This window comes from Pristis pectinata, chromosome 17 (genome assembly GCF_009764475.1).
Source record: "Pristis pectinata isolate sPriPec2 chromosome 17, sPriPec2.1.pri, whole genome shotgun sequence".
Lineage (NCBI taxonomy): Eukaryota > Metazoa > Chordata > Chondrichthyes > Rhinopristiformes > Pristidae > Pristis > Pristis pectinata.
In genome coordinates, this window is record NC_067421.1 from 31203479 (window position 1) to 31221695 (window position 18217).

The following is an 18217-nucleotide window of genomic DNA, read 5'->3' on the forward strand; positions in this document are numbered from 1 at the left end:
ATGGGAGAGGGAGGGAGGGGGGGGAATGGGAGAGGGAGGGAGGGGGGGGAATGGGAGAGGGAGGGAGGGGGGGAATGGGAGAGGGAGGGAGGGGGGGGAATGGGAGAGGGAGGGAGGGGGGGGAATGGGAGAGGGAGGGAGGGGGGGGAATGGGAGAGGGAGGGAGGGGGGGGAATGGGAGAGGGAGGGAGGGGGGGGAATGGGAGAGGGAGGGAGGGAGGGAGGGGGGGGAATGGGAGAGGGAGGGAATGGGAGAGGGAGAGGGAGGGAATGGGAGAGGGAGGGGGGGGAATGGGAGAGGGAGGGGGGGGAATGGGAGAGGGAGGGGGGGGAATGGGAGGGGGGGGAATGGGAGAGGGAGGGGGGGGAATGGGAGAGGGAGGGGGGGGAATGGGAGAGGGAGGGGGGGGAATGGGAGAGGGAGGGAGGGAGGGAGGGGGGGGAAGGGGAGAGGGAGGGAGGAGGGGGGGGGAATGGGAGAGGGAGGGAGGGGGGGAATGGGAGAGGGAGGGAGGGGGGGGAATGGGAGAGGGAGGGAGGGGGGGAATGGGAGAGGGAGGGAGGGGGGGAATGGTGAGAGGGAGGGAGGGGGGGAATGGGAGAGGAGGGAGGGGGGGAATGGGAGAGGGAGGGAGGGGGGGGGAATGGGAGAGGGAGGGAGGGGGGGGGAATGGGAGAGGGAGGGAGGGGGGGGGAATGGGAGAGGGAGGGAGGGGGGGGAATGGGAGAGGGAGGGAGGGGGGGGGAATGGGAGAGGGAGGGAGGGGGGGAATGGGAGAGGGAGGGAGGGAGGGGGGGGGGAATGGGAGAGGGAGGGAGGGAGGGGGGGGAATGGGAGAGGGAGGGAGGGGGGGGAATGGGAGAGGGAGGGAGGGAGGGGGGGGGAATGGGAGAGGGAGGGGGGGGAATGGGAGAGGGAGGGAGGGGGGGGAAGGGGAGAGGGAGGGAGGGGGGGAATGGGAGAGGGAGGGAGGGGGGGGAATGGGAGAGGGAGGGGGGGGAATGGGAGAGGGAGGGAGGGGGGGGAATGGGAGAGGGAGGGAGAGAGGGAGGGGGGGAACGGGAGGGAGAGAGGGAGGGGGGGAACGGGAGGGAGAGAGGGAGGGGGGAACGGGAGGGAGAGAGGGAGGGGGGGAACGGGAGGGAGAGAGGGAGGGGGGGAACGGGAGGGAGAGAGGGAGGGGGGGAACGGGAGGGAGAGAGGGAGGGGGGGAACGGGAGGGAGAGAGGGAGGGGGGGAACGGGAGGGAGAGAGGGAGGGGGGGAACGGGAGGGAGGGAGGGGGGGGAACGGGAGGGAGGGAGGGGGGGAACGGGAGGGAGAGAGAGGGAGGGGGGAATGGGAGGGAGGGAGAGAGAGGGAGGGGGGAATGGGAGGGAGGGAGAGAGAGGGAGGGGGGAATGAGAGGGAGGGGGGAATGGGAGGGAGGGAGAGAGAGGGAGGGGGGAATGGGAGGGAGGGAGAGGGAGGGAGGGGGGAATGGGAGGGAGGGAGAGAGAGGGAGGGGGGAATGGGAGGGAGGGAGAGAGAGGGAGGGGGGAATGGGAGGGAGGGAGAGAGAGGGAGGGGGGAATGGGAGGGAGGGAGAGAGAGGGAGGGGGGAATGGGAGGGAGGGAGAGAGAGGGAGGGGGGAATGGGAGGGAGGGGGGAATGGGAGGGAGGGAGGGAGAGAGAGGGAGGGGGGAATGGGAGGGAGGGAGAGAGAGGGAGGGGGGAATGGGAGGGAGAGAGAGGGAGGGGGGAATGGGAGGGAGGGAGAGAGAGGGAGAATGGGAGAGGGGGACAGGAGAGGTTACGGGGGTTAGGAGAGGGTGGCGGAGGGGGGAGCAATCTCCGGGGGACACGGGGATAGTGAAGCGAGTGTCGGGGTGGGACTATAGGAAGGGGGAAGCTCCCTCGGCCCCTGCCGCCAGGGTGTCCCCTTGGCCGGGCCAACCTGGAGCCGGAGAACCGGCCACCGCTCCAACTTCCCTGCTCTGCACCATCGGTTCCGACCACTTCCTTCAAACTTCAGTGAGAACAAACGCTAAGGACTATCCAACCAGCAGACCCGGACCGTCGCCCTCACCCTGGACTTAATCTCTGGGAGCCGACGGAAGGTCCTTACCTGAGAAACGCGGCTTGCCCTGGGCTGTGATCCCATCAGCTTCCTGCAGCTTCCACCATTTCCACCTGCCGGAGTGACCCTTCACCTCCTCCCAGAGTGGCCGTCCCCGGTCCAACCTCTGGTGCTGGAGGAGGGCCGTCAGCTCCCAACCCCAAACAAACAATAAACACACACCGCGACCGCGGGCACAACATACTCTGCCGGAGCAGTTCCGTATTACAGCCGCCGACACAAAGGGCTCAACAACCTGCCCACCCGAGCGCCTGGGAAATTGCCACAAGCAACATCATACTCTGGCGGGGGACCCGTGAACTGCACTGGGACCGCACGGAGAACTTGGAAAGGACGCCACTTTCCGCCAAACACCTAACAGACAGGGGGACAAATAAAACCGTTCAAGGTAAACTAGATGAGGTTTGCCCCGACTGGGGAGTCTAGAACCAGAGGTCACAGACTCAGGGGACAGCGCCATTAAGGGCAGAGTCTGTACAAAAGAAGCTGAGAATTAGGAGAGGGGGAGAACTGATGTCTCTATCTGTGCCACCATTCATCAAGATCATGGATGATCTGCCACCTCAGTGCCATTTTCTTGCACTATCCTCATATCTCTGGATTCTCTGAATACCCAGAAATCTATCAATCTCTGTTATGAGTGAACTCAATGGCTGGGTGTCTTCAGCCTTCAAAGATTCACCATGGTGTGAATGAAGAAACTTCTCTCATCTCGTTCCTAAATGGCTCACTCTCCACTCTGAGACGATGATCCCTGGTTCCAGGCTACAGCCAGGGGAAACCTTCTCCCTGCATCTACCTTATAGACGTCGCTGAAAATGTTGGTATGTTTCAATGTGATCATCTCTCATTGTTCTAAACTTGAGGAAAATTTTGGCCTAGTCCACTCAATATCTCTTTGTATGGCAAATCCACCACCCCTGGAACCAGTCCAATGGATCTTCACTGCACTCCCTAGATATCATTTCTCACCAAGACCTGTGTAACTGCAGTAAGACATCTGTACTCATTTACTCAAATCCTGTTGTAATAAAGACCATTGCCTTCCTATTAATTCCTACACCTACATTTTGGCCTTCAGTGGCTTGCACACAAGGGCACCCAGGTCCCCTTAAATATCAACATTTCCTGGTCTTTCACCATTTCCAAAAAAAACTCTGCTTTTCTGCTCTGTGTACCAAAGTGGATGATCTCATATTTTTTGGCATTATGTTCCACATGCCATGTTCTCATCATTGGTTTATGTCCCCTCGAAGTCCCTTTACATTCCTGCTCATTTGCAATTCCACCTGGATTTGTATCATCAGCCAACTTGGAACTATAATGTTTGGTCCCTTCAGCCGGGTTGTTAGCACAGATTGAGAATAGCTGGAGCCTGAGCACCAATCCCGACTAGTCGCAGTCGGAGAAACGTCCTTTCACTCCCAGTCTTTGCTTCTTGTCTTCACCTAGAGATTAGAGAATCCTCGGAATTCCCCACAGAATAATGCTGAGTATATTCAGGAAAGAGACTGATAGATTTTTGGACATTAAGGAAATCAAGGGATGTGGAGTTGTTGTAGGTCCAGAGGTAAATATTCAGCAGGGTCTCATGAATGGTGGAGTTGGCATAAGGGGCCAAATGCCCTGTTCCTGCTTCTACTTCTTATACATTGCTGACCAATGCTGATTTTGCTCCTGGTGAAAACCAGTCAAGTCAAGTTTATTGTCATGTGCACAAGTGCGGTGAGGTACAAGGTACAATGAAAAGTTGTTTGCAGCAGCGTCACAGACACATAGATTCAGACAAACACAGAACATAAGCTATACATCAATACATAAATTATACAAGGCAGTGAAGAGAAGAAAGACTGTGCAAAGCAAGACATTAGTGCAAAAAACACAATCAGAGGCAAGTCCGTGGTAGTGCAAAGGGTGGTGATAATGTTCTGAGGGTTGTGCAGGTCAGTTCAAGAACCTGATGGTCATAGGAAAGTAGCTGTTCCTGAACCTGGTGGTGTGGGATTTCAGGTTCTGTACCTTCTGCCCAACAGTAGCAGCTAGAAGAGGGCACGATCTGGATGGTGGGGATCCTTGATGATAGACGCCACCTTCTTGAGGCAGCGGCTCATGTAGATGGTTTCAGTGGGAGGGAGAGCTGTGCCCGTGAAGGACCTGGCTGCGTCCACTACTCTCTGCAGCCCCTTATGTTCCTGTGCATTGGAATTGCCATACCAGATCATGATGCAACCAGTCAGGATAATTTCAACAGTGCATCTGTAGAAGTTTGTTAGAGTATTTGGAACATGCCAAATCACCTTAAGCTTCTAAGCTTCTAATTGAAAACCTTTGTAACTAATACCATCATCTATTGGAAAATGAGGTTAAGCTTTAACTACTTTTTGACCCCAATGTAAAAAGAAAGACTTGTATTTATTTACAGCCTCCAGACATCCCAAAGCAATTTATAGACATTATCATTCTTTCAAGGTATGGGAAATGACACAGTTTATGCACAGCAAGTTCTGACATACTGCACAATCTGTTTTAATGTTGTGAATTGAGGAATACGGCAGGCACGGTAGTGAGGGGCAGGCATGGTGGTGTAGCAGTTAGCGTAACGCTGTTACAGTGCCAGCGACCCAGGTTCAATTCCAGCCGCTGTTTGTAAGCGTGGCGACACTTGCGGGCTGCCCCCAGAACACTCTACGCAAATGTGCATTTCACTGTGTGTTTTGATGTACATGTGACTAACAAAGAAATCTTATTTTATTGATGAGAACACTTAGAAAGGCACCCTTGCTCTTCTTGGATGTAGTGTCATGTGATTTCTCAATATGGGGAATCACAGATTCTTCCACAGATGGGGCAGGAGGTAGCGATCAGATAGTTGAGTTGTTTGTGAGGTGATGCACTCCTTCCTCCATTTATGCAAGGCTTCTATGTGCTTCTGTTGCATGGCCTTGAGGTTCTCAGTATCATCCCTCCTCCATTTTGAGCGGTCGTGAGCCAGAGGTTCCAAGAAGTCAGGGCAGATGTTGCATATCTTCAAGGAAGCTTTGAGCACATCTTGCCAAAAGCAAGACAGTTCTGGCTGACCATGATGAGGAATGATGTACCATGCTTTGCACAAACTCAATATTGCCCAGGACCGCTGGGCAGGCAGGGTCTGGTGGTTGGTGCTTTTCAAATGTAAATTGTTTTTGATGACAAAGGATCTTATTTTCCACTTTAGGAGGGTGTGTTGCACATGCTGCTCCCTAGAACAGCTGGCAGACCAACTGAAGTAGAGCCAGATGGTAAATTAGTACGTAATCTGTGGGGCAGGGAGAAACAAGATTTCTCCTCAGGGGTCCACAAATCACTGAACCACTGCTACCATTGACTGCTCCCAACTTTCCTCCCAGTGACCAAGCTTTAAAAGACACGAGGCCAACTTGTAGATGACAGGTTCATTTTGTACCACTGTGTGCTAGCTGAGTACTAATGAGGCTCAACCAACAAAATGGACCAGGCTTCCTGCAGGAGCTCTCAAGCAGCGCAGCCGGCTGCAGGCTTCACTGGCTGTCTCCCAGCCCCTGTGCTGGGGCTGAAAATCTATTCCTGTTTATTTTACATTCACTGAGGATAATGAACTCAGTTGTTTCTCGAATTGATCTAACCACAGTGAGTTCCATTATTATACCATATGCTCACCCAGACTCGACCTGCCAGCTCATGCTCCACCCCCTCCTCCTACCCTTTTATTCTGGCTTCTGCCCTCTTCCTTTCCAGTCCTAATGAAGGGTCTTGGCCCGAAACGTTGACTGTTCATTTCCCTCCATCGATGCTGCCTGACCTGCTGAGTTCCTCCTGCATTTGTGCTTGTTGCTCCATATTTCCAGCATCTGCAGTCTTGTGTCTCCATTATTATACTATTTGTTAAAGTTAAAATTGCTAAGAGAAAATATTTAATTATAAATAGGGCTTTGAACCAAGCTCACTACCTGATACATTACTGTGCTCAACATTTCAATCATTCTTCAGTGCTGTGGTCTTGATGTTGATTCACTGAATTTATGATTCTGGTGACTTGCATCATGGTGTAACCCATCTATACTACAAAATTGATGTTTAAAGGCTTCAACTTCATTTGGTTCAGGAAGTATTGTGTTGCAGAATGTGTTTGTAAACACAGGAAGCATGCAAGGGTGTCACTGCATATGGTGTATGTTTACACGACATTGTACACTGAATATGTACATTCATGTCTGTATTGGTATAGAATCTAAGAAGCAAAATAAATAGGATACAAAGACAGACGTCTTTAAAAATGCAAATACTCCGGTAAGTATGCATTTGGGTTGATGGTTCTTGAAGGACTACTTCACATTACTGTGATGCAAATAAACAAGAAAAGGGAAAGTTATTTGAACTGTATGAAAATCACTTTGGGACTCTTGTTCCTGGTAAGGTAGGTTCCTCTGAAAATAGTAACCTTTAATTAAAGTGGACATGTATTATGGGGGCAAAATTCCACAAAACAAACAATTGTCTTTGGAAGGTCCACAATTAATTAACATTTGAAAAAAACTGTCTGAACAACATCAGCAATATTATGGGTTACTCAGCATTGGACTCGATTTGTGGTCATGCCAATACCAGGAAGAAAATGAGCTGTTATGGGGAGAAAGAGGCAGTTAGCATGTTGCCTGTGCAAAACTTTTAAAGCTGAATTTCAGTAGATTCTCTGCAGGCATGGAATTATTCTCATAATCCCCAAGTGGTTAAAAAGAAAGAAACTCCCAGAATGCAGATATGGAAAATTACGAGATAGGGATTATGTGCTTGGCTGTTCCACGTCATATCAAGAAGACTGCAGAATTAGTTGAAGCAGAAACTGCTGAAAACTGAAAGATGATTACCATCCACAATATAAACCTTGCCAGGACTGACTTATCCAAACATAAATGGTTCACATTAGAGGCTAACAATCTTGAGCTACGTGACAAGATATCAATGGAGAAACATGGCGTCAATGGCCAGTCAGCAAGGAGAGCACAGCCTTGGTAACCAATCAGGAACTGATCATGTGCTTGCACGAGCTTACAATGGGGATATAGAGTGGGAGGTATAATATCAACACTGCAGTCAGAACAGGTGACCTAATCAGATGAATTCCAGAAAGTAAGTTTGGTCAAGACTGACTAGAGGAACAATCATACACAGCAAACTATTAGCTAGGCTAGGGATCTGTATTAATGGCTAGGGATCTGTATTAATGGGCTAGGGAGTGGTATTAATGATTTGTAATTGTAGTGATGGTATTAGCAGAACGTGTAATCCGCAACGGAGATAAGTTATTTAATTACGGGATTCTAGTTATCCAACTTGTGGATTTGAACCGCTAACAGGGACAGTTATCTTGGAAAGATGTTGCTCCTACACATGACAGAATCAGTTTTCATGCAGTACTGATGTGTGTTCTTTCACTTGTGTGTTACTGATGGATACTTCCTATATCCACACAGTGGAACACTGCCTTGTTTCTCTGATTTCTGTGCCCTAGGACAATGCATTTGGTTCCCCAGTTTCTTTCCCTCTGTCATAGAATTAATAAAAACTGTCTATGTGGTGAGAGAGACAAGGGGAAAAAGCTCAAGTCCCAGACCAACATCTCTGTGTTATGGCATGAACAAAAAGTTTATAGGAATAACCATTGCATTCTGATCTCCTGTAATCCGTTCTAGAAAATTTGTACGTGGCACACTTTTTAACTCTTAAATAGTAGTCAATGCCTGGAATCATACAGGAAGAGATCAGATAAAGGGAGGAAACTTGAAAAGGTCTGTGATATACAAGACAGAAAAAAATCATAAATGCAACATAAGCAATTCAATGTTAATGAACATTTCCCACAAGGAAAGAATTTTATTAAAACAATTGTAAGTGCAACTTTTCTACTAACAGCATAGATTCATGACTCTTAGGGCAATTTAGTATAGTTCGGGTAATGAAACTCTCCTTATTACTCAGGAGAGATTATTGGTGCCACAACAGTGCCTTCACCCTGAGAACTAGCAGAGAAGCCTGGACCTCCGCCGTCGATGAATTTGAAAGTCCTTGGCCCACTACACATGGAAAATGGAACCACTCCCAAAAGGAATTCCAGTTTCTTGACTTCTTTTGTGCTGTTGAGAATACTCTGACTCCTGAAACTGCTGGAGGTAGAAGCATTTCACCAGGTGGTTTGTCATTTCTCTTAGGGCTGGAATCCCAGAGCCAACTCGAAAACCAGGAAGGTAAAATAGAGAATATGGACACCCCTTTCCAGGGGTATGATGATGATGGATTCATCGGTGAGGAGGAACAGAATAATGGGTAGTTGGATTACAAAGGACAGCAACCAAAATCCAGCTAACTCTGGCAGCTGTAGGATGAAGAGAAGAATGTAAGAACTAGAAGCAGTAGTAGTCCATTTGGCTCCTTATGCCTTTTCCATCACTCAGTAAGATCAAGGCTGATATTTTACCTTAGTGATACTTTCCTACATTAACCCTATATCCCTTGATTTCCAGTATATCTAAATCCAAGTGACAGAATCAAAAACAAGTGCATAATAATAATGATTGTTCTTTTAAAATAACATTTAAGTGTTCTGTTCAACAAGCAGTACTGGAATCAAATACAAATTCATGTAAAACAAATTGAATATATTGGAGGAACAAATATCAATGGGCAGAGGCTGACTTTTCAAGTGAGGCAATACAGAAAACTCAGGAAGCTATTAAACAAGAACTTGTGTTTATAAAACACCTTTATCATATTAAAACATGCCAGGGAGCAAATAAAAATCTCAGCTAAATTTGAACCTGCCTTTATTAGCTTATATACATACACATCATTCAACCCAGGAGCACTTGGTGAATCAGCTGGAGTATTTATCCTGTGTCTGACAGGATGAGTATGCAGATAAAAATCATTTACAAATAACTATGATTTGTAATTCACTTACCTTTTCTTGCAAGTTTCCCATGTAGCCCAGACAAAGCCGAATAATTTCAATCAGTGTGAGAATTATTATAGCAGCCAACAGTAGCCATTGGTAGTATCCTGGTAACATATTATACTGGTTCAGGGAGGCGATGAGGAGAAACAAAGATTTGTCAGTAGAAAAACATTCTTTGTAATTCAGTTTGATTTATTAATCAGGATTGAGAAGAATTTCAATCAGGTGTAACTGCGAGAATGAGAAACATCTGCTCTGCAACACACTTAGGTTCTGCACTGGGACAAATGAAGGAACTGCAATGTTAACTGACCCAAGAGCTGTGCCCTTGTGGCCCTTGCCCAATCCACTCCTTCATTCCAGATTGCATGCTAACCTTTCCCATTCACCCATCCTGATTTCCTTTATCCCTTTTCCCTAGCCTCTGAGATCCTTTTCAATTGCTTCTTCCCACATCTCACCCCTTCCAATCATCGAGGCCACTGCTTTGCTACACTTAGTTCTCTCTGAGTTGAAGGGCATTTACCCTCCATCTTGTGATTTGATCCAGTATCAGGTACAGCTGGAAACCTCTCAATGGTTCTAATGCTGATGTCAGCAATAGACTTTTAATTACTCAATGCAATAGATGACACATCTTCACTTAATGCTGAGAAATAATTAATATATAATAGGTAACTACCTTCCGCTCACTATATTTTCTGGAGAAATTGTAATGTTCTTATCAGAAGATGTTGCTATAGTTCCAGTCATGAGTTTTTATTTGCTGCAGCTCAAAGAAACTCTTTTAAAATAGACTCTAAACTGTTTGCTGAAGGCCACTGTTTCAATTAGCTCTTTCCAGACAGTCCCTCAGGATCAAGGATGACTGGCTTCCACTCCAGGATTGTGGGTTCTGAGGTGCATAATGAGGCCAATGTGGGGACCTTAGGCTCTTATGTTCAAATAAGATCGGTTTGTTGATCAAGGATACTTTGTAAAGTAGAACGTTAACTGTGAGTTCTGTTATAAGTTCCATGAGCTTAAAACTTACTGGTTTTCAATAGTGACGTCAATAAATACTTTCAACAAAATCTCACCTTAAGATGGAGCATGGCCACTTCTGACACCCACCAGAAAGGAAAGAAAATGACATTGAAATATAGTGCCATCTGTAAAGGGAGGCTGGACACTGTCTCATTAGCTGTTAAGAGAAAATAATGAATATTCAAAGATTTTTACTGTGCTAATTAACAGACTAGTTTATCAAGCCAACACAGATATACTTGTAAATCCCAATGTATACTAATTTGGCATCGTTTCAATTGTGTATGATAACAAATGGAGAAGTCATGAAAATGTGACTAGCAACCAGTAATAATAACCAAGAGAGTTTTTTATCCTGTACTCAAGGTCTCAATCCATTTAATAATCTTTTACAACCAAATTTTTTTTTATAAATATGTTTGCTTTCTGTAATATAAACAGAAACTGATGAGGTTAAAATCCAGTTTGAAGGAAAGGCCACTGTATTGACACCCTCTTATTCTCTTTGACATTACATAATATTAATAATCTTAAAAGTTAGTTTTGTAAGACTGTGCAATAGTAGAGCTACACCTAATTTTTAAAGTATTGCTTTGCTCTCAAATTATCTCGAAAAAACAAATTTAATGGTACATCCAATAGATGTCTACGTAAAACCTAAAAGGACCTTAGGTTAGTCACAGTTTCTATATATTACATCCTTACATCTGCGCACTCATATTTTGAAGATTACAGTTTAATTGCCAGCATTTATAATTCTTCAGATAGTTAATTTCATTACCATGTGTGGGAGTTGGCTATATGGACTCACCCTCAAATGACTGCAGGTATGCCAGTATGTCCTTAGATTATTGCCAGAATTAGTCCTCATTTAGTAGTCAGCAGTAAAGCAATGAAGCTTGCTGCTAACAGTGGAGAAAGCTGCTCACAATGGCCAAGTGATCTCTGTGATGGATTCTTCTCATTCCCAGTGCTACTTTGCTATATGTTGTTTGTTCAAAGAGATTGCTGGTATTCAGCAACGGTGATTTCATCAGGCTGGTTGAGTAGCCAGTCATAATCAAACATTCTTACAGGTTGAGGCAAAGAGAAAAAAAAGAGCAATGTTTTGGGCTAATATTTTCGAATGAAAGGTTGAAATACACATGAATAATTAAGTTAGAATGTGAACTTGAAATAAATTTGAGGTGAAATATCACCTATAAAAATTGTTTTAGGGAATTACAATCTGCAGAATAGTGTTTTTTAGGGCCACAGAGTTTGCCAAGCAGCAATTATGATTTAGTTTGCCATTAAAAACTCATTTGTATCTCTTGTACAAAAGAATCACATTTTCAGGAGTCTTTACAAAACCACTAGTTTTTTAAACACTTAATTTTTTTGTCAATTTGATTCATTTTTCCTAGATTCTACTGAAGAAAACTGCACATGGAGGGTTACTAAATCAGTAACAGCAGTTTTGAAATTTCCATATAAAATTATGAATATCCCAAAGGTGCTGTCAGTTTCATGGTATAATGTCAGTGAACCTCAAATGTCTGGGCATCATCACAACCACAAAATCCAGGCTATTATGAATGAGATAAGGAGATCCTTATTAAAGTCTGTAGTGTTTATCATCATTGGATTATTCTTGCACTGTGCGTGGGAGCTCTCCCTGTAAGCCTGCATGTTCAAAGATTGTGTTTGAAAACTACATTTCTCAGCTGGCTGTTTCAACACGCATGTCTTACCTGGGATATTGTTGGATCTGTCACCGCAGTCTCGAGTTTATTGCTGATAAAAAGAGTTACCGCTGAAGTTGGTCAGATTCTGTCTGATATTATGAGGCAGAGAAGAGTACAGAGACATAACTGGTAGAAGGAGGATCCACTCCATCTGCATCAAATCCTTTACAATCCCAGTACCATCTGCTCAGTAGTAATACACTAATCCTTTGATATAAGAGTAGAAAGACCAAAAAGACATCAACACTCAAAGAAAATGAAATATTTTTCTGTACACACTTTGCAATATTCAACATGTTCAGCTAATTATGATATCTTATATCATTCCAGCTCATTTCTATTCATAAAAGACATTGTCATACTCACTATCTTTGAAATATTATTAATGTTAAACATAATCATGTGGGACAATTTTCAAAACTTAGACAACAGATGACAATACTTTCTTATTAAGAAGCTCAAATGGCCAACCATACTAATTTTAAGGAGGCATTAAGAAATATATGTATAAAAATTTCACAAAAACCTCTGTGGAGCAACTAATACATGATTTAGTGTAATTGGGTACTTCTGTTGACTATTTCAGCCAGTACTTTTCTACATCCAGCATCGTGGTCTTCAAGATACTGTAGTGTCACTGAGTCGTACTTCACAGAAACAGGCCACTCGGCCCAATTCGTCCATGCTAACCCAAGATGCCTAACTATGTTAATCCCGTTTTCAAGCATCTGCCCCATCTCCTTCTGTTCCTTTCCTATCCATTTACCTGTCCAAATGTTTTTTTTAAATGCTGTGATTGTACCTAGCTCTACCACCTCCTGTGGCAGCTGTTCCATATACCCACCATGCTCTGTATGAAAAACTTGCCTCTCAGATCTTCTTTAAGTATTTCCCCTCTCACTCCTCTAGTTTTAGATTTCTCTACCCTTGGAAAAGACTGTGACTATCTCCCCTCTCAATATCTCTCATAATTGTATAAACCTCTGTCAGGTCACCCCTCAGCCTCCTGTGCTCCAGTGAGAACAATAGCAGCCTATCCAATCTCTCATTGTAACTAATGCCTTCCATTCTAGGCAACATCCTGGTGGAATACAATGTTGGAAAGTGTATGGTCATGCACTTTGGTAGAAGATATAAACGGGAAGACTATTATTTAAATGGGGAGGAAAATTCAAAATTCAGAGATGCAAAGGGACTTGGGAGTCCTTGTGCAGGATACCCTAAAAGTTAAACCTCCAGGTTGAGTTGGTGGTGAAGAAGGCGAATGCAATGTTGGCATTCATGTCTAGAGGAATAGAATATAAGAGCAGGGGTGTGATGTTGAGGCTCTATAAAGCATTGGTAAGACCTCACTTGGAGTACTGTGTGCAGTTTTGGGCTCCTTATTTAAGAAAGAATGTGCTGACGTTGGAGGGTTCAGAGAAGATTCACTAGAATGATTCCAGGACATGAGAGGGTTAACATATGAGGAACGTTTGACGGTTCTTGGGCTGTACTCCTTGGAGTCAGAAGAATGAGGGGGGACCTCATAGAAACATTTCAAATGTTTAAAAGGCCTGGACAGAGCAGATGTGGCAAAGTTGTTTCCCATGGTAAGGGAGTCTAGTACAAGAGGGCACGACTTCAGGATTGAAGGGCGCCCATTCAGATCAGAGATGTGGAGAAATTTCTTTAGCCAGAGAGTGATGAATCTGTGGAATTTGTTGCCACAGGCGGCTGTGGAGGCAAAGTCATTGGATCTATTTAAGGCAGAGATTGATAGGTTTCTGAGTAGCCAGGGCATCAAATGTTATGGTGACAAGGCAGGGAGTGGGGCTAAATGGGAGAATGGATCAGCTCATGATAGAATGGCAGAGCAGACTCAATGGGCCAAATGGTTCATTTCTGCTCCTTTGTCTTATGGTTTTATGTAATCTCTTCTGCATTTTTTCTAGTGCTACCACATCCTTTCTGTAGTGTGGTGACCAGAATTGCACACAATGTACCAGGTATGGTCTAACCAATATCTTGTACATCTGCAACATGGTGTCCCAACTATTATGCTCTATACCCCTACCTACTAAGGCAAGCAAGCTAAATGCCTTCTTCACTACTCAATCCACCTATTTTGCCATTCTCAGGGAGAAATGAACTTCCAGCCCAAGGTTTCTAAGGTCAATGCCATTTTCTGTATATGTCAAGCTAGTGTTAGACGACTTTATATAAACACAGCTCACAGATAGTAACTTCAACAAGCAGAGTCAATAATGAAGAACTTTATCTGCACTGTGGCATTTCTCCATCATTTCCAATGCCTATTAAAAAAATCAGCAGTACATTCAAGAAGGAACTATTTTAATTTTTTAACAAATTACAGACAATTGGTAAAATTCTAAAGGGGTGTGCTGATAATGAGGATACATTTTGGTGGCAGGATAAGTTGAGAAAAGATTCAATTAAATATAAAGGATCCTGGGCTTCAAACACAAAAAGCACAGAGCGCAGAAGCAGAGTTATGTTTAACTCTCCTAAAGCACTGGTTGAGTACTGCATCCCAATTTCTGCCACCACACATCAAAGGATTGTGAAATCCCGGAGAAAGACGTGAAACAAGATTTACCAAAAGGTTCTTGGGATGAGGGATTTCGTTTAAAATAGAAAAGAAAATCAGGGCTATTGAGAATAGAGTTGATACAAAATCTTGATGGGTTTTCAAGTGTTAAGTCTGTCCCACTGTTTTAAGACTATTGAACAGTTCCCTTATCTGATGAGGTGGACTCTTGACCTCACAATCTATTTTGTTATGACCTTTGCTACCTGCACTGCAATTGCTCTACAGCTGTGACACTTTACTGTGTATTCTGATATTGTTTTTACCTTGTGCTAACTCAACGCACTGTGTAATGAATTGATCTGTACGAACGGTGTGCAAGACCAGTTTTTCACTGTACCTCGTTACAAGTGACCATAATAAACCAATACCAATAGAGAGGAAACTGTGCCTATTAATGGTGAGACCAAGGAAGAGAAGACACAAATTTGAATTAATTAGGAAAGATCAAAGGTCGACTTGAAAAACTTCCTTAAACAATCAGTGGTTGTGATTTAGAATGCACAATGTAAAAGTATAGGGATTGGGATTCAATTTTGTCTTTCAAAGGGAATTGGATAAACTTCTGAAGGTAAAAGAAGTTCAAGGCTCTGGGGAAAAAGTAGTGGGATGGGGATAACTGAATTATCCTGAAGAGGACCTCCACAGGCATGATGGGCCAAATTGCTCCCTATTCTGCTGTGAGGATTCTATATTATTGCATTTTATGCATGATATAAAAGCACAAAGCAGTAGAATATAAAAATTGTTAATTCAGTCATTCCACAAAATAAAACTATTTTGCAATATTGGTAAAGGAAACTTCAGACAAAATCCAAGATGAGTTTCAAAGTTGGTGTTTCACACAGAGGAAAATTCATCTCATAATTGTTGGATCCAGAGCAGGATTATTACATTGCCTCGGAGTGGATGGTCTTTGTTCTCAAACAGCCAGACTTTTAACCAATCCTTAGAAGAGGGAGAAGACAGACAACAGATGAAAATGAACTTATCATGGCAGCTGCAAAATGCACAACATGACATTACATCTTTGTTGAAGTTGGTACACTTGCCTGCCAGAGACACAGTGGGGATACATCTCCAATGCTCTGAAGTACCTGTTGTTTGTAGAACACATTTCCAAAACATTCAAGATTGCAAGGATCACTGTTTTGCCTGGCCTTTAAATACTCTCTAGATGTGTGAAGGCTGCACTGTTCTTCTGGAAGTGGTGGTGAATTTCATCATCAATGTTTGCTTTCACTGAGAGGTGGTTCCAGAGATGCGGAAAGTGATGTATGGTTTTGAGGGTCTCATCATGGACCTTCATTGGGGGTGAGTACTTCACTGCAGTACAGCAGGGGCAGGTTTGTACAAGACCTTTGTTCTATGTGTCTTTAGGATAACATTCTTGGTAGGTAGTCTGGATTCTCATTTCTTACCCATCTCACCAATAACGTAGAGCTTTCACACACATCACTTTTGCCTGATAAATGGGTCAGAAATATTAACAGTGTACACTTTGTGGGTAAAGCCTCCAGTTTTCTGTTTTTCTTGCATCTCTGCTCTGTACCATTTACTGGACTACTATGTACTCCTTCATCTACTCCTCAGCCATCTATAAAGGCAGAGTACAGAATAACCCCATTAAGATTCATCTTAAGTTGATGTGTTGGTCATCATCATCTTACTTAGCATTTCTTCATCTGTGAGATAATGTAGAGCTTGCTGCCATTTTCGCACCCTTTAAATTTATTCCTTGCTCACACCTACAGTTTGGTAACTGATTTAGGATTGAATTAGATGCAGAATTCAGAGCAGTTGACAGTGTTCTAAGACCCAAAATAAACACAGAATCCAAATGAACTCATGTAAATGGGACTTATTCCGTTCCAGTATGCCTAATTCAAAATGGGTAAATTCCAGTCACATAATAATATTCAGGAACAGGAATTCATTTTGTGCCTCAGCACTTATTTTGGGAGTTAAAGGCTTTCCCAAGTTGCAAATTTTCTCCATATAATTAAACTATTCTCAGTATTCAATTCATCACCCAAAAACTTTAACCACTCTTAGACTTTCATCTGCAACTGCACTAGCTCGATTGTGAAGACAATTAAAAAGATTAATTTTGAAAATTGAGATCTAGTCAGAAAACTTTCACACAGCAACAATGCTTTTTTTGCCCTTGGGAATAACTTGCCTCTGACATACAAATGACTCAAGGGGACAAAAATCAAGTTTCAGCAAATTTGAAATAATATAAAATAAATTTTATTTCAAAGAACATAAACTTTGCCAAGCCAATTCTCCATAAACTTCACTTAAAACCTTACAAAACAGTGATATTCTAATCGCCATAACGCAAGTAAACATTGCTCCAGATCAAATATTCAGATAAAATACGAGTCACTTCACACTCAATTTATGCAGTAGTGTGATTGTTCTAATGGGCAAAATAGTGATTAATTCTTTACACAGCATCATGTCACAAACAAAATTGAATTAATGGAGGAGGAATATTGGTTTTGGCCCCTGACACTTGGAAACCCTTCTTCAGTACAAGATGTTTCTATATTCACCTGAAGTACACAATCTGGGAAACAGAGTTGCCATTTAACATTTCATCTCGGGGACAGCAATCTAATTGTGCAGCATTTAGGATTTAATATACAAGCCTTTTTATTTATTTTTAATTACTTAATAATCCAACAATACAATGTAACTATTCAAACCTTGTACCGAGCCGGGAAGTCGAGATTGCTAACTCAAATGCGTTTGGAAAGCACCCACTATTGCTTTCAACGTAGGATACTTCTAAACGTTTGTTCGAAGGGAAGTCACGATGAAGGCTTTTGAACTTGTCCTGGAGATGACCCCCACTAATCCCCAAAACACAACCCAGAACAGCCAAACAAGGACATTTAAACCAAATAGGAGCCTGACCGAACGTGGCCAGGTGACCTGAACACCATCTGGCAATTCTGGGAATACTCGAACATTAAGATCGACAGCAACTTCGTGAATGCACAGTTATCATCGGATCAGGGCGGCGAGGTGGATCCGTTTCCAAAGCGGATCCAACAAGCCCGGGATAACCAGAGTGGGAACAGATTCAGCGGCAGTGATAGCAACCTCCTTCGAGCGATGACCCTGCGGAGGAGGAACCAGTTTGACTTGGAATCGCCGCGCTGCTCATCTGATGATCTGGAAGTCCGAGTAGTCCCGCCGCTGGGTCCGCTTCTGGTTGGTGAACTCGGCCTTGTCGATGCGGGACCTGGGGCTGCCCGTCTTGCTGAGCCAGGCCTGCATGGCCCGCACCGGCTCCTCGGCACCCTGCAGCTGCCCCTGAACTGTTCCCCTCTCGGTGTTCTGCACCCAGCCCACCAGGCCCAGCCGTTTCGCTTCTTTCTGCGTATGCTTTCGGAAGAAGACTCCCTGCACCTTCCCGAATACCTCGTAATCCACCGAGAGAAGATGCCCCTCACCGCCCGACGACATGGCCGCAGAAACCGAGGACTACTCCGGTCCTTAGCAACCGCCACATTCGGCCGAGTGTAGCCTTCTGGGATTTGGAGTACCAGACAGCATGAAATGGAGGATTGGGACTACTTATCCCAACATGCTTCACGTCCAGTGTGCGCAGGCGCAAGACCGGAGACGCGGGATATTTGAAACTGGAATGAAATAGGAAACTATTTCAGCCTGGAGTAAAAGTGTTTGGGGCTCGAAATGAAGGAGGGGGGAATTAGTCAACGTAATGAGTAATGGATCTGGTTGTGGCAGGCAACGTAAATGCAGTGGAAGC

General features: G+C 44.4%; 3 protein-coding genes across 5 annotated transcripts in view; all 3 read right to left on the reverse strand.

Annotated features, from left to right (window-relative positions):
• The window catches only part of LOC127579399 (uncharacterized), a 208216-nt gene extending 205968 nt beyond the window's left edge, over nt 1–2248 (reverse strand). For all 3 annotated transcript variants that reach the window (XM_052032174.1, XM_052032172.1, XM_052032175.1), the window contains exon 1: nt 2109–2248. The gene's annotated coding sequence lies outside the window, so the exon portion shown is untranslated. The remainder of the gene's footprint in view (nt 1–2108) is intronic.
• A 5534-nt stretch (nt 2249–7782) lies between these two features.
• On the reverse strand, nt 7783–11964 carry LOC127579191 (transmembrane protein 17B-like). The gene is given in 6 exon segments (XM_052031799.1): nt 7783–7823; nt 8293–8349; nt 8352–8508; nt 9094–9207; nt 10167–10270; nt 11847–11964. Coding segments are annotated over 6 exon segments (591 nt in total).
• A 4739-nt stretch (nt 11965–16703) lies between these two features.
• acyp1 (acylphosphatase 1, erythrocyte (common) type) lies at nt 16704–17977 on the reverse strand. Its single transcript, XM_052032250.1, has one exon. It carries the CDS (start codon nt 17908–17910, stop codon nt 17605–17607), a length of 306 nt encoding a protein of 101 aa, XP_051888210.1. The 5' UTR covers nt 17911–17977; the 3' UTR covers nt 16704–17604.
• Nucleotides 17978–18217: the final 240 nt, after the last annotated feature.

What these genes read in the sequence shown, in the direction of transcription:
- acyp1 (XM_052032250.1), bottom strand. Translation starts at nt 17,910, where the DNA reads ATGTCGTCGGGCGGTGAGGGGCATCTTCTCTCGGTGGATTACGAGGTA.